Genomic DNA, 24378 nt, shown 5'->3' with positions numbered 1-24378 from the left:
ACGCCGTGAAATGGATATGGCAGCACTGGCTGAAGTTAAGCTGCAGAAAACGGCTATCAAATACAAAATGGTTTTCACGCATTTCAGTCCATCGTATAGGTTGATAGTCCAAAGAATCATTTTGTCAACTCGGATAACCGTTTGTCGGCACTGGTATGACTGTCAATGCTACCAAATGCCGTGAATAGAATAGTACGGCATTTTATAAGATTGGGCTCCATTCTTGGCACATCCTGCCAAGAATGGAGCCAGACAATTATTCCATTGTATAAATCCATAGATATGGATGGATTTATACAATGGATACAAATACATACATGCTGCATAAGGATACACAATCGGCAATCAACAACTACATAGTCTCGGTCTCCATCGTAATTGTGGAAACTGAGTGCCTACTGCTAACACAGACACCGAATCCGATTACCGTGACCAGTCTCCAGCTCCCCACTATAGGGAGCTGCGAATATAGGTCCGTTCCGCTCCCAGACACCTCTGGCGGGGTGCGGCGCCGCAGTGTCTGGCTTCAATTAGTGACTCAGGCGAACGGAGCAGGATGTGCCATCGAGGTCAGGTCGGGCCGGGCCGGCTCCCCGCTGAGAGTGGCCGCACGGTCGCCGCTACCGCCACTCTACCGATACTACTGCCGCTGTCATGGTTAAGTGCTACACATGTCTCTTAGCTGGGGGCAGGTCTGGTGAAGAAAACCCAATTGACAGCAGTATTTTTGACGCGTTGTAGGGACCGTTGCAGTCTGCAGAAGAGTGATTCCATTGCAAATGTGCAGAGGCTAGAGAATAGGTAAGGTCCATTTCGAAACCAATGCAATCGATTGTCCGGATCGTTTACACTGAAAACGAAATAAGACCGCCTCTTGCAAATTGCCTGCATAACAGAAAGATATTCGGTTTTGCGACATCGAGAACCCGAGTTTGAAACAACGGGTACACGGACCTATATGTGCCGTCGGCCTGAATTTAGCCGCATTCCTCAATCCTACAACCGGTGATATGTCGCAATGACAATTAAAGCTGATATGCTAATTAAGACGCAAAATATATATGACTGGTACTTGGTAGTTCCAGTCTGCTTGCTCAATGGAGAACGTATGCTATAGTCATTGATGCGAGATAAAAAGCATTAACTTTTAAAACATATGCCAACTACAGGGTGGACCAAAAAGGATGGAAACATTTTAAACTCGCATAAAACATACAATATTGCATGCAGGTGACTGAAAATGATACCAAACGAGAGTATATTTTGTGGAAATTCATAATGACATCATGCTCAGCTGCTTTCTCTCGTTTTCAGTCTCTCACAGTAGATGTTCAAGGAGACCACCTTTGCGAGACAGGCACAGATCGGCCCGCCTGGCGGCTGACGCGATAGCCCGACGACACATGTCCTCTGGTATGACTCCACTCCACAGCCTTGGTGATCGCTCTCTTCAGGCCACAGAGGCCTGCTGGACCTTCTTTGTAGACCTAGCCCTTGAGATGACGCTACAGGAAAAAAATCCATAAGGGTCAAGTCAAGTGAGCAGACGGGCCAGTTCCGACTGGCACCGCGGGATATCAGCCGGTCACCTGAGTGGTTCTCGATCCACTTGAGCATTGTTTTGCTATGTGAGGGGACGCACCGCCTTGCTGGAGCCACATGAGGTCCAAGATACTGCCATACGTCGCTTGATCTCACTTCAAGAACTTCTTTAGCGTCGCTTGGTAGGTCAGCCATGTCGCTCCCACTCTCGAACCGAAGTGGAACTGGCCTGTCTGCTCAACCGACCTGACCCTATGGATTTTTTTCCTGTAGGGTCATCTCAAGGGTCACCGGTCAGGTCTATAAAGAAGGTTCTGTAAGCTTTAGTGACCTGAAGAGAGCGATCACCAAGGCTGTGCGAGTCATACCAGAGGACTTGTGTCGTCGGGCTATCGCGTCAGCCGCCAGGCGGGCCGCTCTGTGCCTGTCTCGCGAAGGTGGTCTCCTCGAATATCTACTGTGAGAGACTGAAAACGAGAGAAAGCAGCTGAGCATGATGTCATTATGAATTTCCACAAAATGTACTCTCGTTTGGTATCATTTTCAGTCACCTGCATGCAAAATTGCATGTTTTATACGAGTTTAAAATGTTTCCATCCTTTTTGGTCCACCCTGTATACATTATAGGTATCCAGTGCTTCAAAACGGTCGAGGATAACCACGCATCACCTGAGGACTGATGCAGTTAGGAACTTCAATTCTTACTTAGAACGGGCTGAGGGCTCCAACAAAGGCAGGTAGGTAGGCACCGATCACATAACACGAAAATCGCCGCCATCTCAAAACAAGAAAAACATAAATTGCAAGGGCAGCATCCAGAGCCGCTGTAACCACGGACGTACCCATTCACCTTTCCCGGTCCTACCCTCCCCTCCCCCACCCCCACTCTTGTCTTAAAGCTTTGCTATGACGCAGTTGTATGGCCTCAGTCAGTTCCAGAACCTGTCAGTTGCCAATACTGCCTCCTCAGAGACCATAACGACGCACCCTGATCGTAGGCCAGTCGCTGCACTATCAGATGAGGCGGTTCGACAAATGACGAGATTGACGACTCACGGACTGTGGACCGTGATATTCTCGTGGTTTGGAGATAACAGAAGTACGAGCAGATTAATATGGTAGTGGAGAGCGCTAAGGAAGACAGTCAACTAAAAATGTAACCGAAAATATGTGACAATGACATGGTGGAAGGCGAAGCAACGCAGCAAAAGATTTGCACCAGCTGAGCAAGGTCTTGCTCCAACAGGTACTCACCAATGCTGCTCAGTTGGTCTGGAGTAGGTATTTAGCACCAAATGAGCATCGCACGTCCTCGATCAGGATGGCCGAGTTGTGGATGGATTGGAGACTGGAGATGATTGAGATTGGAGACTGGAGACGGGAGACTGCAGATGGCTCGCAGCAAGGCCCTGCGGTCATAGAAGACGGTATCAAACGACGGCCAACCACGCTGTAAGAGGGCGAATCCATTACAAAACACAAGCGATAAACTCGTAACTGACATGGCCGGTGTGGCACCGAACACGGCAATAGGGACATGGGTGGGTAGTTGCCAGTCGGTCAAAGAAAATCCAATGATGCACTAAATTGGGCAGTGTCAGGCGACAGCACCGAAGGCGATCCGTGAGGGAAAAGTACAAAAATAAACACAAAGGCACCCTAAAAGCTCAAGCAATATGAAGCGAAATCGCAGCCCTCTGCAGTTCAAAAACCGGAGCATTATTGAAACAGTTATGGACGCTTTTATCCTTATTTTCCCCTTCTTCTCACCTGCACTCTTCGCAGCGCTGACACAGGGTCACTAATGAAATGAATGAAATTTGACTCCAGCCACACAAAAAAAAAACGTGGGAGACCGAAGACGAGCATCACATCCGCGCCTTCGTCAACTACGCTCGCTACGCTCCGGCTACGCTCATGGTAGGTTTGGTACCTGGGTTTGGTACACACTCAATACCTACCCTGGCTTTGGTAGGTATATAGAGAACTGCTGCGCTTTTGCGCCCGATTGCCCACGTGTTTGTGCATGAATAATAAAATGTTTTGAGCAAAATGTATGATACGTTATGTTAATAAATTCGACCTCTTTTCACGTTTCCAAAATTTGATTTCGAATGTAGTTGGCCAGTCGAATGCGAATGGATCAGGGCAGCTGCTTGTGCCGAAATAATCAATACTGGCTGGTATCATGAAGGAAAACTGGAAGATTGAGCGACAAGCCTGCCATCTATTGTAGCGACGGCAGTGCCCTCTAACAACTACCTGTCGAACATCATAATCCACCTGGATTTCGGGATTCGTATTCCTACATATAAAGGCGCTTTTTCTGTTGTGCGGTTCAAGTCTCCTTCGCTTGGTCCGTAACATAATCTGTGGTTAATCGATTTATGGACAGCTTCATAACTTTTGGTAGCTTTCGAAAAAAGGCGGAAAAAAGAGTGCAATTCTCTAAAACTTCGTTTGCTTTTGATGAGTAGCCCTGGCGTAAAAAAGGGCGATTCTGGAAAATGCTTTGCCGTTCTCTGTGGCATTGTTCTCTGGTCGCATACCGCCGACCGTGGCCTAACGACTTTCTGGACCCCGCTATTACCATTGATCTCTGTGGGAAGATTACGGCTGAAGCAGTTTCTATGCTCTGCACGGCCGACCGAACGTAACGTTTAGAACTAACCTGCAGTCCCAGTCTCAGGAAACAGCACGGCACATCTTAGTCACGTTTTCACTCTTATTCGTTCATTCACCCATTCAATGATCATTCATTCTAACCACAGATCACTACATGTATCACATTTCGCATTCGTATTTCTTTTCCTTCGTTTGATAATGACAGTTTCAATCATATTAGCTCTCAGCATATTCAGTTGCCTCTTCATAAAACCCTCACTAAAACTGCCATTCCATCCAGCTGTACTCTCCCAAATGGCCTCAGACCCGAAAGACATGAGTTTCCACGGAGCGTATATTCTCGAGTCAATGATGTTTGGTTTAGTCGGAGTCCTTGACCAGTTTCTTTCCTCCGCGGATACGACCGGTCCGCCGGGCTGCGATGAGACCGACCTGTAACGGGGGGTGGGCCGGGTCAGCACACGGCGGGACGACACGGCGGTACATAGCACGGGCCGTAACGTCAGAAACAGCCTCTTGGTCGATAATGCAGAGAATATCAGCATTAGCTTCAGACATGAACAATCATCATTTACAACGGAACAGGCAAAACACAAATCAACCACAAGCTGATCGCAATGTACGGTAAACAAGCAAACGTAGCCAGCAACATTACTACTCGAATCATTAGCATTACAAACCCGGCAGTCCCCTCTCCAAACTAATCCTATTTGCCCATATCTCACCTTCTTTCCGGGCGACTTGCCACGCGCGATGGTGGACGCCTTGCCGATATGCTGGTGGTTTCCTCCTCCGTGGGGGTGCTCGACGGGGTTCATGCACACACCACGCACGGTGGGCCAGGCGTTGCGCTTGGCGCGGTACTTGTGGAAGGCACGGCCGGCCTTCATGATGGGCTTGTCGGTACGACCGCCGCCGGCGATGATGCCTGCAGCCGACCAGGATGGCCAGTCAGAAGGTGCATAGATCGCAAAACATAACATTGACGTGCCGAGAAATTGACAATGAAATATAAATAGAGAAATTGGGTGTCATTTCTTGGCAAGAGCACTACGGCATCACCGGAAACAAAGATCGAGACAAATTAATTCCAGCATACTATAACGAGCAAAGGTGTTCCAAAGCAAAACTTTAACAACAAGCTGGACCTGCTTAACTGTAAATCGCTCGGCTGTCCGTCTTCCACCCCACAACCCAAAAATTCAAAGCCCGTCTTCATCCCTCCACGTTTCCGTCACATCCCACCCTCGACTCGGCTCCATCCATCCAGCGCACTCAGTAGTCGCTGGATGGATGGAGGGACCTGATCAGGTCCAGGAGGGACCCGATGTTTCATCAGGTCCCTCCGGGGTTGGCTTCCTCCCCCTCCAGTCAGCCCTCTCTCACTCTCTTGTCAGCCATCTCCCCTCTTGTCAGCAGGTGGTCACTCACCGACCATGGCGCGGTTGGCCGACGGGATCACCTTCTTGGAGCCGGACGGCAGCTTGATGCGCGTCTTCTTCGTGTCCGGGTTGTGCGACACAACCGTGGCGTAGTTGCCTGCCAAGAGGCATAGCGGAGATGTGTCAGGGAGGGACGCAGACCCGGCCGTGTTTGGGTGGGAGGGGACGCAGTCAGAAACAGCCTCTTGGTCGATAATGCGGAGAGTTTCAGCATTAGCTTCAGACAAAACGAATCATCATACACGATGTAGTATAAGGATTCAACCGAGGAATCGGAGTAGCAGCAATTAAATAACTTCAAACCACAAAACTGCATACATGTGAACTCACATTCTGATGTGCTGTCTGACCTTGTGCTAATTTACAATAGGAGATTTTGCAACTACACAAGTCAAGGATCTTCGATAACCTCTGGCATTTATCACATTTGGCAAAAATATCGTAAAATTTCAAAATTAAATTATCGGCAACGGCAAAACCCGTCCCTCGGCCAGACTAAATCCACCGCCGGGCGCCGCCTCGCTCACCGGATGTCCTGGCGAGCCGGCCGCGGTCGCCAGACTTCTCCTCCAGGTTGCAGATGATGGTGCCCTCGGGCATGCGGCCGACGGGCAGCACGTTGCCGATCTGCAGCGCCGCCTTGACGCCGCAGTAGATGAACATGCCCGTGTGCATGCCCTCGGCGGCCAGCAGCAGCTCCTTGCGCGTCTTGTAGCGGTACGGGTCGCGGAAGTGGACGACGGCCAGCGGCGCGCCGCGGCCAGGGTCGTGGATCAGCTCCTGACAGACAAGATGGGGGGAGGGGTGAGAAGTCTGCATAAACACTTCAATAAAACTGACTTGTCATGGGTACATCAGAAACAGCCTCTTGGTCGAAAATGCGGGGGTTCAGCATTGGCTTCAGAGATATCAAATCATCATGTCACGAGTGTAAGGGCAAATTATACAGACACAAGGGGGTAATTAAGCATGTTTGAGTTCCTGCACATTAATGCTATAATAAATTCAGTTTGTCCGTGGAAAATGGTGTCATGTGCACTCTGTCAGAGCAGAAGTAAAGACAGTGCATGCAGGTAATGCAACTGTTGCTTTTACAGTCGACAAATATGTCATCCAGGCCCGACCACAATGTGTTATTTCGGGGGTAAATATGAAATATAAGCACTAGTTTATTACAATGGCAAGTGTTTCAAGCGACCGCGCCAATTTTTTGCTGGTTTACAAGATTTCTATGGGTTTATTCGCAATTTATATGCGTATGAGTAGCAGAAAATCCTACCCAGTGACATTTTTCACAGCCTTGTTAATCTCGGACCCTGCTTGGCCGACCGACAAATAGTCTTCTGCATTAGATAGCCCCATCCGTTCAACCACGAGTTCAACTTTTTTATGCATATGGGTGACTGGCATGGCGTGTGTCACATGCCAAATCAGATGTGTAAAGAATTGTTCCTCAGGCTATTACTTCACATTAACTGGGTGTAGCGTGCTGGAACTACAATCAATTACATGGTCAATAGAGCAGCCCCATTGAAGGATGAAGTGGCCAAAAAGTGAAACACCCACCACACAGAGAATTTTGACGCATCACAGTTGGGAAGCTAGGTAATGCTAGTGTGCGGTGTGGTGAACTGTCCTGTTTGCATGATGCATGTTGTGAGTGCCTGCTGCATGGTGTGGCTACTATTCTGTTTCTTCATTCTATCCGAACGCTGCTTTGTACGGCCACGAACTTAACACCGCACGAGCGTATTTTCGCCTTCCAGAGGCACTCAGCCTGTGGCCAATCTGTTCCCTCTTGGCTACCTGCGCCGGGGAAAGTGCTGCTAAAACGACATGTCCGCCGTTCAAAGTACGAAACGTTGGTCGAAGAGGTCGATGTTCTCGATGTCAACCCATAGTATGCACACGTGAGGCTGCCTCGCGGTCAGGAAAAAGCTGTGTCTGTTCGTGATCTTGCTCCGCCGGGTGATGTCCCTGTTCGCGGTCATGATAAGGATGTCGTTCTCCAGCCAGGTATCACAGGTGAACCGTCGTGGGACCCTGAGTTGAACCCAGCTGACTGTGATGACCAGTCCCAGCCTCGTGAGTAAAACATCAAACATGAACCCATCAGACACTTTCCTCAGAGCTGGCGAGACCGGGGACACGTCGGCTATTCGTCCAATGCGGAAACGCGGCGTTCGTCCGAATGCTGATGAGAAGACTCGCATACCTCTACAGCGCTCGATGCGTGAAAGGGGAACCCCAAAGCGACTAGATTAAGATATGTAGTCATTTTGTTGGCAGGGAATATCATGAAGTGTTCCATCTGCATGACACATGTTGTGAGTGACTGCTGCATGCTGCGGCTACTATTCTGTTTCTGGCACATGGTTAATGGCTTTTCTTTTGTCAGGTCAAGGTGCCATCATGCCCTGTTGTTTGTTGAATAAAGCCTTTGTAAGTCAAATTGGCTATCAGACATCAGTGCATGGCTCATGCAGTTCAGGGACTGCTCCCCATGTAGAGAACAGCTGAGCTGATGCCTGATGGTGCTTATATTTGGCTTACACTTTGTGACAGATCTATTCAGCAAAAACAGCAAAATTATATATTTTGGATGTTGAAAGGGTGAGCAGTGTCCCAAATAGAAAATACAGCCTGGATATGCCAGTGGTCAGATTTATCAGACTAAAAACAGTTATGCAAGGCAAAATTTAAGTGTTACCTATTTGAAAATATTTCTTAACAGCTAACAAACTAAACCCTATCCCAGCTTGGAGCTCAAGGAACAGTTTTTACTTTTTATGGCAAAACACAATAATCCACAATCACCTATGATTCCGCATGATATGTAGATTAATTGTGCATCCAATTCCAAAACAAGAAACTTCTGAAAAACCAGAACTAGAGAATTTAGAGTCAATATGCAATGACCACTTGCATTGTAAGCTTACTATCTAGGGACATATTTGTGTTGAGGTTATTGGTGGAGCCAACAAATATGCAGCCAACAATTATGCCGTGCTTTTAACTACAGTGTTGTGAATCACTTGTGTTTTCACCTCATCTTGTTTATGATTTTATGTACTGTTTTGACTGCACCTGTTAAAAGGGCGTTTGCCTGTGGGTGCTTGTAGTAAATACAATACAATACAATTGGAGCCAGTATGTGCCAGTATGTGGAGCCAGTATAAGCATTTAGTTATTTGTTGGCTCCACCGATAAGCTCAATTGCATTGTAACTTGTAAGCTATCATGAAATACTTAGAACCATACATTTCCTACAATGAGAAAAAACAGGTGAATAATCATTAATCACCATATGCCAGTCATTTGGGGCCATTTCACTGTGCACCACGCATGTTATTAAGATAATTATTGATAGCTCCCATACATACATTAAGCAGAATTGCAGTATGGTTTCACAAGAACCTGGCAGCGGCACCTGATAGTGTCATGTAGTGGTGTGCTGCGAAACAATCCAGCACACCTCAACCTGGGTGGTTTCACAGCAGCACGCTGCGCGCAGCGATGCTTTGGGCTTCCATTGAAATGTCAACAAACCCAGACGCCCGTGAAGCTGGAGCGTCAAACAGAATAAGTCTCAAACACCGCACCAACGCCGCAGTGAAACCCTGCCGTGAAACACTGCCATGTTTTGTAAGGATATATGCAGATTAATTTCAATTCAAATTACAAATAGAAAAAAAAATTGACTTACCTTGACCACTCCCTTGATGTAGCCATGACGTTCAGCATAGTCCAAACTACGCAGCTTAGGGGCACCCTTCCTGTGCTTGGTATGGGCCGTGAAAATTGACCCCCTTCCCTTACGCTGGGCGCGGATAACGCGTCCCATGATGACCTGCAACGCAGCGACAAAGATATGGTAAGCAACATTTCTGGGCCAGCAAAAATCGTTTGAAGAAGCTGAAACATGAATAACTGAAGATGACATTCGATAATTCCAATACCAACACCAAAAACCGATTGTAATAACAAATTCACCTAAATCGCAGGTCTTTCAAAACGGAAAAGAACATTAATTGCAACGCTGTCTGTGATGAAAGAAATTAATTTTTCAGGATTGTTTGTAAAGCAAGTATTTTCAAAATAACTCAAAATTGTAACGTTTTGAATAAACAAAAAGCGTTTGTAATTGATTAAATTTTGTGAAAAGAGTGAACATTTAAGAATCATTTTGATTGAAACGGCGGCGCTGGTGTTACGGGGAAGCCGGACGGGGAACCGTTATTATCCTTTGTTACTGATTCACTTAGCTTTATCAAGCATTCTGAAACAAACAAGAAGCTAAGGTGGTTAAAGGAACCTTTTTCAATAACTTTGTGCTATGAGTAATGTACCTAACCAAAATGGGATTGGTCTAGATCAGCAGGTGAGTTTTCTTTATTGCGCCACTATTGCCTACCGGTGATTTTCGTCATCCAATGGCGCAACCAAAGCATTAATATTTGTTGATTTATGCTTTGTTTTTGCTATTTTCTGTCAAGCAATGGTGTTGGGCCAGAAGCTGTGCATTGTTTGATTTACTTGCATTTGATCTTTCCAGTTTGCTGGGTTAGACATCCGCGGAGGTGGTCAAGGTGGTCCCCCACAACAGAACACAAACAGATATGTCCCACCAAACCGTCGAATGGAAGGTGGTGGGATGGATGGAGGTGGAGCAAGCTTTGGAAATTACAGAGGTAAGTGGTAAATATAATAGCATTAATGGTTTCTTACCACTAAATTTTCCTGTGATGTTCAAGGGACAAGCGGAACCTCAGAGTTTCACCAAGCTTTATTTGGTTTTGTTTAACTTGTTGTAAAAGTTAAGCCATTTGGCAGGCTTATAAGGAAATTTGAAGGAGTATCTAGAATGTTGATATAAAACCAAGGTTAAATTGTGAAATTGTTCATTTTGTTGAAGTTATCTATTTTTGAAGTTATGTTATGGGAACTGCAGTTTTGAGTTGAGCAGTTAAACTCAGCTGCTTCATCTGCTGATGTCATAGATACTTCCAGTTTTTATTAGTTCTAAATTTATCTTGTTAGTTATTTTCAGTTGTTTGATCGTCAGTTTTTTTCATAAATAGAGTAGTAATCTGACAACTATTGTAGGTGAATGATCTACTTTGCTTATCTATGTCTGTTAATGACTTGGCAGATGATAGCATGGAGTTCATTTACAGGTGTACATTTGGACAATCTAGTTTCAGAAGAAATGCATTTTGTGGATAGTTATGTAATATAGCTATCACTCATAGTGAGTGGAAATGTTGAGAGTTCTGGCTGCATGAGATCAGCTTGCTTAGGTTATTCTAATTTCTACCATCTTATGGACCTGCTTGAATTTGATGTGATCATAAATTTGTTTTGGGCATGCTGGGCTTAGTGTTTGCTATGCTGCTTTTATGAAAGTCAGTACTAAGTTGTATCTAGTATGTAGGTCATGTGTGGTATGAACAGTTCCACATGTCTGTGCCACCGCTGTTGTGACGCCCCGTTGTGTCTGGTGCGTGTTGCAGGCGGCGGCGGCCGTCCGGGTGGCGGGTACGGCGGCGGCGGCCGGCCCGGCTATGGCGGCGGCTACGACCCCCGCGGCCCGCCGCCGCCCATGCCGTCCTCGTTCGACCGCGGCTACAACCGCGGCGGCGGCGGCGGGTACGGCGACAGAGACCGCGGCTACGGCTTCTCGGACCGGCCATCCAACGGGTCCGCTCCGCCCGCCGACAGGGCACCAATTTCGGGCGCGCGCCCGCACCGCCGCCGGCCGGCCGGCACTGCGCCGGCGGCGGCGCGGTCGCGCGCGGCCAGTGCAGTGCGATAGTGACTGGATCGGGGCGCGCCGCGCTGCCAGCTATCACTCACCACTCCGGGCTCCCAGCGAAATTTCTGCTCCGTCCGCCAGCGCGGGCGGCCCGCCGTGCAGGCCGCGGCCGAGAGTCGCAGTCCGGCTCGCTAGGACTCTATTTTTCTATATGTTATCTGTGTAATCGGTGCTAATCATCACAAACGTTTTGCACCGTTCTCGGCGTGCACGGCAGTTTTGTGATATCCGGATATTTTGGCAGAAGTCAGCTAAGCTGCTGCCGATCAGTCATGACTGGCGAATTACGCTGGCAGTCTAGCATATTCAGCTTGTTAATCAGATATCGGACTTCCAGCCTGTAGATTTTTTCCGGACAAGGTCAAGGCATTTGGAAGCAATGGCTTAGTGATCACGGTAACGATATATGCGATGCTGATTATCGCATGTTATTCGCCCTTGGATATTGTTACCAAATTTCATTTCGCAATCGACTCTTGATTCATGGTATTTTCCAATGACGGAAGGATCTTTGGTGAACGCTGCTGAATTTTTCAAATGCCATTCCAGTCTTTTCAAAATTTATTCTGCCCGGAATACCGTAGCTTGCATGATCGCCTCTAGGGATTTGCGGAAAGTGCCAGGTTGTCCCGAGGGCTGCATATGGTGCGTTTCTTTCGCCATCAGAATCTCATAAGTCTGTTAAACTCTATGCGCCTGGTATTTTCCGTGATTCTCTGCGAGCATTTTTGTGCATGACTAATTGGTTCAGTTCAGTTAACGTTTTTATTCATGCATGTCAACGATTATGAGCTGTTGCATGCTACTACCGACGTGGATGACGTTTGTTTACGAAACAGCTCTGTCGGGCTTCACCCGGCATCTAGTGCTGTCAAATTTTGATAACTCTTTGTGAGTTACGTGAGCCGTCTTTGAACCGGCTCACTTCTGTAATCCGCCGAGTGCGGTCTGTAATTAAATCCGGCCGCCGCTCTAACCGGACTGCACCGGCAGCCCAGCCGGCTGCCGCTGCTGTCCCAGCCTCTGAACCTCAGCTGACTGCCGTCGGTCGTCCTCCACCCACAGATATGGCGGAGGACGGTACGACCGTGGCGACCGCGGATTTGGCGACCGGCGCGGCGGCAACACCTGGAACAATAACCGGTGAGTGCCCTGTCATCACGGCCGGGGAGCAGTGTCTGTATGCGGCTGATCTCTCCCGGGGACTCCCGTACCGTCCGGCTCCGAGCGGCCGCCGCCGCGGTGGTCCCGAGATTGCTGGCTCTCCTGCGGTGTGCCGAGACCGGGGGTCGAGCGCTGCCGCCGCCTGTTGTGACGTGTTGGAGCCCGGCGGCGGGGGCGACCGTCACAGCTGACTCACGCCGCCCCCGCCCCCGCCCCCGCCCCCGGACACCGGCCACCGACCTCGCCCCCGCGGTGTGCGGCCGGCACTCTGCCAGATGGTCGGTGCGGGGGGAGGGGCGACCGGGAAGCCCCGATGATCAGTCTGACCGTGACAGGGACCAGACGTCGCCTCTACCGCTCGCTCTCTGTGCCTTGATGAGCTCGCTAGGGAGGGGAGCGGAGATCACAGGGTCAGCTCAGTGTTCTGCCGCGGGGGTAGAGCGGGGGTTCCCTGCCATGGCGTTTATCACATCACTTGTCACCATGCCACTCTAAGCTCCGGTTGGGAGACGACTCTCATGTGCTGCAGTAAGATTTAAAGGTAGTGTGCCACCTTTGAAAGATTTCCCGTTTTATTTTTCCTAGGATAAGAAGCTTCTGTTTTTACCTAATATCGCAAAAAAAAATCAAAAATGGGCCTGGAATAGTGCCTTTTTCGCCTAAAAGTTTATCGGTTTTTAGATATGTATAACAACTGTAGTAGGTTCACCTGCAAACAGGCGTCGGGCAACAATCGCGAATGCGGCGCACTTGTGACAATAAGCAAAGGTCATTATAGTGTTACGACCATACGACGTACGGGAATGAGTTATCAGCTGTCTAATCGTAGACAACACAATGTCGAGCCTTAAACTGTAAGCCTGTATTGGTATTGTTTCTTAAATTTGGCTGTCGAACATTAATTTGTGGTTTGAAATATGATTTTATGTAAAATAATTGATACGAAACAGCCGTCTCTTAAGTTATGACCCCATTACACCACACGCAAGTGGCAGAAATGACAATGATCAGCTGACGCATTTTTCTTGGCCGAAGTCAGAGCGCGCGGCCCGACGCACCACGCGTATTTGGAAATTCCGACCTCGACGAGCATCAGAAGCCACCTAACAGGCGTGTTCGAAACCGCAGGAGATGATGATGAACGGGTTTATCGAAACTTGATTGGATGAGCCTATCGGTAATAGCGATTTTAGTGTGTGCATTTATTGTTCATAGTGGTGTGAAATGTGGTTGGGGTACGACCGACAACCCGTCGGGGCGAATTTCGCACTGGGGTACTCAAAATTTGAAGAATTTAAGACGTTTCCATAAGTTTTGAAGGTATGGATAAGTTCTAAAAATCCGGTTCTCCTTATCCGGGTCATTAACTCCATATGGTCCAAGAAAGCTGGCACACTACCTTTAACGAGGTCACCATGACTAGGCAGTCTCCTGGGCCATTATGTTTGCCGTGGGCTTGTCTCGGCTCGGACGGCATTCCGCAACTTGCCTAAACTTTGCCGGACTGCATTTCAACTATTTCCCATGCGAGCTGTAGCTTTGCGAATAATTCGCCAAGTTTTCTGTATGGGTTAACTTTTCAGCTGTCCGACAAAGACTGACTCATTTGAAGTTCACGAACAAGGAAGCCTTCTTGACCTTCGCCTCGAGCCTAATCTCCTTCCGTGCATGTTTGATGCGATGGTCGTGGGGACCGCCTACACAACGGTATTCGGGACCTATTTATGAGTTATAAGAGTTACGTGAGATTTATTATGAACTTCACGAAGCCAGCGGGTTTAGAGTTGGCAGTATGAATGCGCCATTATATCCCGATTAGTACGGTATGCTACATTCTGCGCTTTTCCCACTGGGAAGGGATTCTTGGCTGAAGTTTCAATCTTGTGGAACGACAGTTTGCCGAATGCCGATACCACTGGGCACGGGTGACCCCACCGCCTGCCCTCCCGTCGGCCGGTCGCGTGGGAAGTGCGATAGCCCGTGTCAGGCAGGCTCCCACTATCGGCTCTGCTGCCCGCGGAGGGGCTCAGATAGCCCGCGGGGCGGCCCGTCTCACCCCACTGATGTGCCGACACGGCGCCGGTTTTCCTTGTGTCCGCTCCTATTATGTTGTGTCGGCGGTATCGCATGACTCGTTCGCTCGTCCCCCGCCGTCTGCGGCTCCCTGACCGACGGGCTTGGCACGTGTCAGCCAGTTAGGGTGGTCCTTATTTCCATACAAAATTTTAATTTGTATTTTTTCGCGCTTGCGCCCCCTCAAATGATGCCATTCGTCTAGAAACGTGGAAAAAGAGCAAAAAGAGCGAAATCGGCGGATGCTCTTTGGTGGCTCAATGCATATTAACCCTCGTATGTTTAGGGGGTCGGATGGACCCCATGGGTTTTCGCGAATAACTCACGGAAAAAAACGGTCGATCGCGACAACACTTTCAGTTCCCTCGAGTTGATCAATTTCAAACCTACTCTGAAAATTTCATGACCCTGACCCAAATGACCTTTGACCTGTGACCTATTTCTCGAGACCATGTTTGGCCAGAGTCGCGATTCAGCGTGTCAGCTCTCATTATCCGCGCGTTTCTAGTCTTTTTGCGATTATAAACGCCCAAACATGTGAAATTATGTTCGTCCCATGCATTACGGTGGGTGTCAAGGTCACCTGAAGGTCAGGTCAGGTCATTGACCTATGATGACCTCGTGTCTCTTTTCCGAGTTATACATGTTTCTAGGGCAGTTTTTCTGGCTGATTTCGAATTTAGCATCCATTTGAACATTTACGAAGTAGTTTTAGTTCCTTTGTAACGTGTTACGACGCCATCAGTGGTAGTTGAGACCTACTATGGGTAACCGGCAGGACGCCTAATGGTTGACCTGACCTGACCTGACCTGGTCTAAATGCATGAAGACATCATATGTGATCAAAACTAGCATGAAATTCGTGATCAGCACCCCCCAAAAACATAACAGCTTCACTATACGAAGCTCTTGCAGGTCCCGATTTTCCTGACCATTGGGTCATTGACCTGACTTGGAAGGTCAACCAATGACTTAGGACCTTAAATTGGATATCATCGGCTTCCTTTCGTCACGGGCAACACGCTCGTTTTTTTCCGCAAAGCTCTAGCGCGATCTGGAGCCAAACGGCTCAGGGGTCCAACCGACCCCCCCCCCCCCCCACACACACACACACACACGTTAGACGTTAGACGTTAGCGGAAAGTTGCGGCGTGATGACCGTGGTTCGACCACGCTTTCGGGATGACAGAGTGGCTGTACCCATGCTGGGGCCAGGTCTCACGGCTCCGCGAAGTGGGGACGATTCGGAGCTACTCGAGGTTATGCTTTCCAGCTCCACTTGGTCGGCTGCCGCCCGCGCCTCCTCCGACGCCTTGCTCCTCCTCCTCTCTTCGGCGTCATCCCTCCTCCTATTCCTCTTTTCTTGGGAATGGAGCGCCATGCCTGCCTCCAGAGGTGAATAAAACTCAAAAGCTGTCACCTACGCGATGCCTAGCTGTCACCAATTTTTTACAAGTCATCTTGAGACAGTATGCTGTTTCAATACCTATAGGTACCATATTTTTGACGTTTTCTCATCACCTTTGTAGGCCTAAAAAAAGAATTGAAAATGAGGCTAGAATGTTAGAAAGAAACTGACCTTTCAAATTTCGGCCTCTGGGCATTACAACGCATTACCACATTTCAGTGACACAACAACAACAAAAAAATCACTATCATCCAACTTACCTATAGGTCTGATCGACTTCCTAGCTCATCCTGGCTTCCTGATCCAGTTCAATCACAACTCACGAAAGGATTGTCAGTTGTCACTGATTCACTTGCCTTTACTCCAGTAGTCACTAGTCAGAACCAATTATCAACGCTCCTACCAAGTTTCTGGGACCGATGGTCATGGACCCCACCCCAGTTGTGGCCCAGATGTGACGTCCCCCGTCCCAGTCGCCCGGTCCTTCCCTACTCCGGCGGCGGCCAAGGCCGCACCGCTCAACCGGCGACGAGCGGGGACGAGCTGTCGCGCTGTCGACCGTTTTTCCTGCGTTGTCTATGGCGATTCACAACGCACCGGCTGTCGTACCGGCGGGATTTTTCAGCCCCAGCTGTCTACAAAGAGATGAGGCTGTTAAATTTTTGTGCCGTGGTCCATAGTGGCCCTCTATGGGAAGACAGCTCTGATTTTAACGGAAACGGCCTAGTTATCTATTTTAAATGCATCAACTGAGATGCTCGAATCTGTCTCTTTATTCCTATGGCTGTCACCTACGCACGCAGGCGAGTAGCAGGGTTTTTTCACCTCTGCCTGCCTCTGTCATTCTATCCCGTCTCCCTGGCTCACGTTGGGCGAGAAGGAAGGCGCGATCTTCCGGGATGGTTATCAAGGACATTGCGTCACCCTGGGCGATATCAAAGATGTTTTCCAGACGTTTCTTGAATGCGTCCTCGTTGCTTGTTTGGGTGGCGGAAGTCCTGTTCTCGTTCTTTTTTAGGCGTTTCCACTCGTCGAAGAGAGTTTCCACCTTCTTGAACGCTCTCCCCTCGTGCTGGGTGGGAATCCTAGCCCTTGCCCAGAACTCCTCTACCTTCTCTAACGTCCGGTTGGCCGCTTCCCGGACCGTTTCCTAGAGGATTTGGTGGCGGTGGAGGAAGTAGGCGAGAGATTGGCCGCGGGATGGGAGCTTGCATAGGCGGCGGAACGGGGAGGGCACCGGGGCACCGTGGCCCCCTTTGATTTTGACATTTTAACATTAGCCTTATGGGCGTTGCATGGAAAGAATGGGACCAAAAGTCGGCAGTGCCCCCCCCCCTAATTGAAGGTGTTCCGCCGCTACTGGGAACTTGGAGCCAAGGAGGTCATCACTGGGGGACACCATGTACCCAGAAGTTTGCGTCGTAGACAATCGTTAGACCTCAGGAAGAGGGAACGAACATTGATCGACGAAACGGACATTGAGCGAACATTGACGAACGAACGAGCGTTGAGCTACCAGTAAATAATGAAGTAGGGATCTGAAATTTTGACAGACATGTTTTTTCGTTAAACGGCACCGATTGAAGGGGCGCAAGGTATCCAAATACGATTTTCGAAAATAAGGACCACCCTAGTCAGCCTGCTACCTTACCCTGGGTCCACTGACCTGGGTCCTACTGTTGAGATCGCTCGGTTGTCGCGCTGTCTTACTCGTCACATCGATCGCAGCTGGGAGTTAGGTGTCAAATTCCACACGCATACCGTCCAGAATGCAAAATAATCACGTTAATTGCCATCGCAACATGACACCCTGCCGCGTTCCGACGCAGTCGGAGGTAATGCCACACCGACTTGTAACATGATCTGTTTCGTCTGTCTGTACAAGCAGTGTGTGATTGCCGGCGGGCGGCTGACGCTGCTCGGTGGCACCTGCTGTGAAGGTCACTGTCTGACCCCCCCCCCCCCCACAGTGGCGGTGACCGCTGGGGCGGGGACCGCGAGGGGGACCAGCTGCAGCGTAATGACCGCTGGAAGGAGCCGAGCGTGAGCGACCAGGACTGGACCACGCCGATGCCGCGAGACTCGCGGATCGAGGAGGAGCTCTTCAAGTCGGTAAGTAGCCCCGATCGATGCAGTCGATGAGATCGGTGTGTTATTGTTGTATCGTGTGCTGTATATAAAATCCTCCAAAATACGTTTCTCAGGTAGTGTTAGAAAGTAAAGACGCTGTTGAGGGGATAATTATTTGCTGAAAAGCAAGTCTGAAAGGCTCATTTCGGCTACCCATTAGAAAGCTTTGGTGGTGTTTCACTAATGGAATTAGGTGTAGCTGGTGTTCTGAATTTGACGCTGCCCTTTCACTGACCGTCGGCGAGGCTGGTTTTAGCGGCTCGTCTCCGCTCCGAACGACCGCCGGCCGCCAGCCGTATAGCTCCCGGCCGTCTCTGGGCGCGGTTACAACTTTCTGCCGGCGGCCGGGCGGCGTCTGTCGGCTTCTGACACTCCCCTTCCCCTCCCCTCCCCTATCCTACCTACAGGCGACGACTGGCATCAACTTTGACAAGTACGACGACATTCCGGTGGACGCCACCGGTAACGACGTACCCGACTGCATCAAGTCGTTCAACGAGCTGGACCTCACGCCAATCATCGTGGAGAACATCACACTGGCCAAGTACACCACGCCGACGCCGGTGCAAAAGTACTCGTTCCCGATTATTCTCAAGCAGCGAGATCTGATGGCCTGCGCCCAGACGGGCTCGGGCAAGACGGCCGCCTTCCTGGTGCCCGTACTGAACCAGATCTTCCTGGTTGGACCGCAGCTGGCCAGCCAGGACCCCAAGGTGACTGAGCTCCTCGGTGGTGACGGCGGTGGCTATGTGCTGGGGAGGGGATGTAGGACTGAAGGAAGAGGTGCCGCGCTTCTGTGGTTGATAGGTCTTTTTTTCCATAGAAGAGCTTGTTTTAATTATCTTTTTTATGTATCCTTGACACCATATTTTTGTGGAAATGTATATTCTATCATATATTCTGTTGTCTCGAATTTCCCGCTACGTCACCTTTTTACCGGCGTTGTTTCTCCCCTTTCAGCGTCCGATGGGCGGCCGCAGGAAGCAGTTCCCGCTCGCCCTGGTGCTGGCTCCGACCCGCGAGCTGGCCACACAGATCTACAACGAGGCGCGCAAGTTCTCGTACCGCTCCCGGGTGCGCCCGTGTGTCGTGTACGGCGGCGCTGATGTGGGCAGTCAGATGCGCGACCTGGAGCGGGGCTGCCATCTACTGGTGGCCACCCCCGGCCGGCTGGTGGACATGCTGGAGCGGGGCAAGGTCGGCCTCGACAACTGCCGCTATCTGGTGCTCGACGAGGCCGACAGGTGAGAGTGGATGGACGGGAGAGAATTAGGATATGGGATAGGCTGGGATGGTGACTGATGCTCGTTTATCCGTCGAGAGATACAGTAGGTTTAAAGGACGTAAAAAGGCTAGATTGGGCGAGGGAACTCATAACTTTGGATGTCAATATTGTGCATTCACTGTCATGTAATTTAGTCAGCTCATAGTTACATACTCCTGACTCAACCGATGAAATTCCTTTCTAGGAGTGGCTGACTTTCCGAGACATAACTCTCCGCTGGGTTGCGCAGTTTGTTGAACAGCTGGTCTGTTATGAGACAGCCTGAGAGTAAAGCGGACCCGGCTGCCGGGCGCTCCGCAAAGTTGAACTTGTTTTCTGCAGCTCTACTTTGGCGCTATTTGGGGAGCGGATGGTAGAGGTCAGGTTTTGCGCAGCAGACTCGGTCTTGGCCTGGTCATGACGCGATCACTGATCCCCGCCTGATCTCTCTGTTTACAGGATGTTGGACATGGGTTTCGAGCCGCAGATTCGTCGGATCGTGGAGCAGGACACGATGCCGAGAACGCAGGACCGGCACACCATGATGTTCTCGGCCACCTTCCCCAAGGAGATCCAGGTGCGTGCGCCGTGCACACAGCGGCATAGGATAGCGGGCTTAGGGCGTTTGTTGCAGTTCATCCTGTGATAATATGAAATCCGTAAATAGAGCTATAGTGTCTGTCTTTCTTTTCAAAAGTAAGAACGAGATTTATGGGAGTTCATGTGTTGAGCAGAGATTAATTTGCCAGTTTTTTATCGCTAAGCTCCATATTTACTTTTCAGCCATTGCGTTTTCGGTAAAACAAAATGCCCGTAGGCGTTTCGTCCGTTATTTTACACCACCCCTGAACCACTCTAACCTATATTTTGTCTCTGTTTCGACAGCGTCTGGCCCAGGACTTCCTGCACGACTACATTTTCCTGGCGGTGGGCCGCGTGGGCTCGACGTCTGAGAACATCACCCAGACCATCATCTGGGTGGACGATCACCAGAAGAAGTCTCATCTGCTCGACCTGCTGCAGGAGACGCCGCAGGACGGCGAGGAGAAACGTGAGTGGACGCGCGGGGGAGTCGAGTAGTGTTCGGTCCGTGAGTCGAGATTGGTTCCATACTTGTGGGGCTTGCTGGGTAAGACAGGAATAATGGTGGCTGCCGTGCTTTTTTCAATCGATTTTAGCATGTAGTGATGTGCATACTACATTGGCATGTATTTTGAGGCATGCTGCCTTTGCTGGAAAAAAAAATCAGACACATTAAATATGGTGTTTACCAAGAATAGAACATTCAATCCTGGGCTCTTTGTATAAAACCGCATTTCAAAGCAGCTACACCATGGGATTTTCGTGAGGGTACATACATCCTATGTTATCTGCACTCGTATAGCGGACCGGACTATCCTCGTATGCCGTATCTGATGGATCTTTCTGTCGGCCGCGCCGGCTACCGTGGCGTCACCTGCGTCCGCCGTCTCCTATCTCTCCACTGCTGTTGTGTTGTAATGTGTCCCCACCCTGTTCTGACCCTCCCCCCTTTCTCCACCAGCCGGCGAGTCGCTGACGCTGGTGTTCGTCGAGACGAAGCGCGGCGCCGACCATCTGGAGGACTTCCTCTACCGCAACAACTACCCGGTCACCTCGATCCACGGCGACCGCTCCCAGGGCGAGCGCGAGCTGGCGCTCAAACACTTCCGCAGCGGCCGCTGTCCGATCCTGGTGGCCACGGCGGTGGCGGCGCGTGGTCTGGACATCCCGCACGTCAAGCACGTTATCAACTTTGACCTGCCGTCCGATATTGAGGAGTACGTGCACCGTATCGGTCGCACAGGACGCATGGGAAACACGGGACGTGCCACGAGCTTCTTCAACGAGGGCAACCGTGGCCTGGTGCGCGACCTGCAGGAGCTGCTGACGGAGACGAAGCAGGTGGTACCCGACTGGCTGGAGAACTACAGCATGGAGGTGCACAGGATGCACGGCGGAGGAGGCCGGCGCGGCGGCGGAAAACGGTGAGTGGGGACTGGAGAGGCAGTGGGCGGGGTGGGGGTCGGGGAGGGATGGTTGTCATAGGCCATCGAGCGGTTATAGTGCTCCAATTGCTTCCATTCTCTGTGTATTTATTGCTGCGGATGAGACAGACTGTTTTCCTTTTCAGTGTACCCGTTAATATTTGCTAACGGATTTTAAGACAATGCGATAATGTTGCAACCTAATGAGCTTACGATATGCAACTGATTGTGAAAGTAGATTATGCTTTGGCATTGCATCATCCGCTTTAGAATTATAGTCAGTGTCAGCTTGGTCTAAAGCTTCTTGTCAATATAAGTACTGCGACACTATTTACGGCTATTAACGAGTTTCCATTGCTTTATGGTGCTTGCGTTCGTGCATGATAATGCTCAATGCTCGGTCCCAAACCTCCCAGTGTTTCATCTGTGTTGTGGTGACTGGTATCTTGTTGGCAGACGCTCAAACCAACGCTGTGAGCTGTTCTCGATATAACTGATCTGCGTCTGCTATTGCCTCACCGGAGCGTTTTCCGCGTCCTGCAACTGACACTCTCCCTCGCGTCTGTGTGTGTGCAGGTTCGGCGGCGGTTTTGGCGGCCGCGACGTGCGTCAACAGAACCGCAACGGCGGTTACAGCAAGGGCGGCGGCGGTGGCGGCGGCGGCTACCAGGGCGGTAAGATGGGCGGCGGCGGCGGCGGCTACCAGCCGTACGGTCAGATGGGCGGCTACGGCGGCTACCAGCCCATGGGCGGCTACGGGGGCACGTACGCGGCGGCTCCGGGCGGCGGCGGCGGCGGCTCCAGCGACAGCTGGTGGGGCGGCAACTAAGGCCGCCGGTCAGCTCCCCGGCCACCCCAGTGGCCGCCCCCGGCCGACCGACTGTCACTGTCTCTGTCGTAGTTCCCGTTTTGCAGCGCCCCGGGCGCCTGCAGCTCTCCGCCGCCGCCGCCGCCGCTGCCGCCGCACGCCGACAGGTGCTCACTCCCCACACGCAACACATTGTGATAGGGCCGGGGGTGGCGCCGCCGGCCCGCCCCCGGCGCCCAGCCCGGCCGCCTGAGGCCGGTGGGAGCGGGCCTCGCTCCCCGGCCGTGCCGGACGCGCCCCAGCCGAGGCGCGATCGCCTCGCAGCACTGGGCGTGCGTGTGTGTGGGTGTGTGTTTTACGACGTTTTAAAGTTATCATTCCGCTGCGTAGGAAACTGAGTGTTTCGTTTGTTTTCTTGTGCGTTTGTGTGCTTAGAACAACAGCATTACTCAAGAGTTAATCCCCTATCCGAGAGTTCACAGAGGCGCGGCGGACGGCGCTTAGGTGTTTTCTTTCCATGTTCCCTCACGGTCGGGCCAACCCGGGGAGCTGGTGCGTCGTTTAGAGGTAAATATGGTAAACTGTTGTATTCTTTCCTGGGCCGAAATTGTCAGCTGGCGTGCCCAAATCGCGAGCCGAGCCGGTGTGATGTAAGCGCGCGCTCGTGTGAGCTGTGCGCGCGCGAGAGAGAGCTGGAGAACAGGACCGACTATGTGACGGCGTCCGGTGACACGGACGGCCGGTATCTCCGCCCCAGGTCCCTCCTTCGGGCGTCGGCGCGCGGCCGGGCTGGCCGGCGCGCCGCGCCGCGGGACAGCGTGCGATCTGAGACTGACCGGCCGGCCGCCGGCGGGGGCCGGTGGGCCGGCCGGCCCGCGCGCAGCACGCGCCTCTGGTTATTTATTAGTAGCGTTACGGAGAGCAGTGTGGAGCTGGACTGACGACTGGCGAACGGACCGAAGGCGCGGCCCGGTGCGCACGGAGCGCGCGTCTGTTCTGTCTGTCTGTTTCCTGTACCGGCGGGCGGCTTCGGCCCGACCTGGGGTCCGGGCCGGCCGCGCCGGGCCACGCACACGATTCGCGCACGCATTCTTCCACTGATGCAAGGGTGCTGGGCGGCCGGGCGGTCGCCGGCGCTGATCTCAGGACTGGCGCCGGGCCCGCCGCCACGAGGGCCGCGGCAGCGGCAGCGCCCTCCGTGTGCCGGCCCGGCGGTCTCAAGCCCGCGACTTCTGATCCAGTCTAGTCTCCATGCGTGATTGTGTGCGTGGCAATATCTTTTAGGGAACAGTACAAATTGTGTCGCGGGCTGTCGGTCGCAATTTGGTGCGTGAATGTCTTAGGATTTTCCAGATTCACTTGAAGCGCTGCAGGTTCTGACGACCAGTTTGCTTCGTTTATACTTTGTAGCCTCTGTTGGAGGGGCGTTATACTGCGCCCTCCAGCCGAGGGTACCTTACACGTTATACACTTGACTTGCGCGTGTCCAAAAGGGGCGGCTGTCACCGCGCCGGCTGCGTCCGGCGCCGTCCGAGACGAGAGAAAGTCCTGTATAACAAATTGTGAACCTATTTTTGCGCGCCGGAGCGTAATCTGACGTGTGTGGGACTGAAGGAGACCGACTGCCGTTACTTTGTGCTGCGTAACCGGGCGTGCCGGCGCGAGGGAGGAAAGGAGGCGCGGCGGGCGGCAGGCGACGCCGCCCGCCGCTGGGCCCAGAGGCGAACACAGACCGAGCAACCAACTGTCCACCTGCTGTCCGCGGGAGACCGGACGCAGGTGGAGGCTCGCCACACCATTGAAATACAAGGAAAGAATATGAACACAAATGATGCGTTTGAGGATGGGTGGGGATGGCGATGACTGGCGAGACAGCTCATGAGGTGCAAATTGGTTTATGACGAAATGGAATTTGATGTGGGTCTGTTGTAGTGCCTGTTTGGGGATGTCCGACCGAGGCATAGAACTTTGGGTGGTTGCCGTTTAAGTCGGTGGCAAAGTAAGCAGTAGTTTTAGGTGCTCTGATATCCGTGTCTTACGTGGACTGCCAAGACAAATGAGGCTGCATATCTTTATGCATATATTACATCTTCACACATGG

General features: G+C 51.2%; 2 protein-coding genes across 3 annotated transcripts; one reads left to right on the top strand and one right to left on the bottom strand.

Moving 5' to 3' along the window:
* Positions 1 to 4487: 4487 nt before the first annotated feature.
* On the bottom strand, positions 4488 to 9750 carry LOC122373471 (60S ribosomal protein L8-like). The gene is made up of 6 exons (XM_043351568.1): positions 9603 to 9750; positions 9316 to 9459; positions 6137 to 6389; positions 5599 to 5706; positions 4893 to 5095; positions 4488 to 4599 (listed from the first exon to the last, which is right to left on the bottom strand). Exons 2-6 carry the CDS (start codon positions 9451 to 9453, stop codon positions 4528 to 4530), a joined length of 774 nt encoding a protein of 257 aa, XP_043207503.1. The 5' UTR covers positions 9454 to 9459; positions 9603 to 9750; the 3' UTR covers positions 4488 to 4527.
* A 61-nt stretch (positions 9751 to 9811) lies between these two features.
* On the top strand, positions 9812 to 24106 carry LOC122373460 (ATP-dependent RNA helicase DDX3X-like). 2 transcript variants are annotated; one of them, XM_043351553.1, is made up of 11 exons: positions 9812 to 9990; positions 10165 to 10300; positions 11123 to 11258; positions 12490 to 12567; positions 18040 to 18181; positions 18607 to 18912; positions 19160 to 19443; positions 19923 to 20040; positions 20349 to 20514; positions 21007 to 21469; positions 22046 to 24106. In XM_043351553.1, the coding sequence occupies exons 1-11, from the start codon at positions 9946 to 9948 to the stop codon at positions 22296 to 22298; spliced, it is 2127 nt and encodes a 708-aa protein (XP_043207488.1). In that variant the 5' UTR covers positions 9812 to 9945; the 3' UTR covers positions 22299 to 24106. The 2 variants fall into 2 exon arrangements, with proteins under 2 accessions (XP_043207488.1, XP_043207483.1); XM_043351548.1 differs by having other exon boundaries at positions 11123 to 11309.
* Positions 24107 to 24378: the final 272 nt, after the last annotated feature.

Source organism: Amphibalanus amphitrite, unplaced genomic scaffold (assembly GCF_019059575.1).
Source record: "Amphibalanus amphitrite isolate SeventyFive unplaced genomic scaffold, NRLGWU_Aamphi_draft 000038F_arrow, whole genome shotgun sequence".
Lineage (NCBI taxonomy): Eukaryota > Metazoa > Arthropoda > Thecostraca > Balanomorpha > Balanidae > Amphibalanus > Amphibalanus amphitrite.
This window is presented reverse-complemented; position numbering and strand designations above follow the sequence as displayed.

Excerpts from the sequence above, each read along its gene's own strand:
- LOC122373471 (XM_043351568.1), bottom strand. The coding sequence starts at position 9,453 with ATGGGACGCGTTATCCGCGCCCAGCGTAAGGGAAGGGGGTCAATTTTC. Across the intron at positions 6,390-9,315 it reads ACATCAAGGGAGTGGTCAAG|GAGCTGATCCACGACCCTGG; the intron begins GTAAGTCAATTT and ends CTTGTCTGTCAG. Across the intron at positions 5,707-6,136 it reads CCGGCTCGCCAGGACATCCG|GCAACTACGCCACGGTTGTG; the intron begins GTGAGCGAGGCG and ends GCCTCTTGGCAG.
- LOC122373460 (XM_043351548.1), top strand. The coding sequence starts at position 9,946 with ATGAGTAATGTACCTAACCAAAATGGGATTGGTCTAGATCAGCAG. Across the intron at positions 10,301-11,122 it reads AAGCTTTGGAAATTACAGAG|GCGGCGGCGGCCGTCCGGGT; the intron begins GTAAGTGGTAAA and ends TGCGTGTTGCAG. Across the intron at positions 12,568-18,039 it reads AACACCTGGAACAATAACCG|TGGCGGTGACCGCTGGGGCG; the intron begins GTGAGTGCCCTG and ends CCCCCCCCACAG.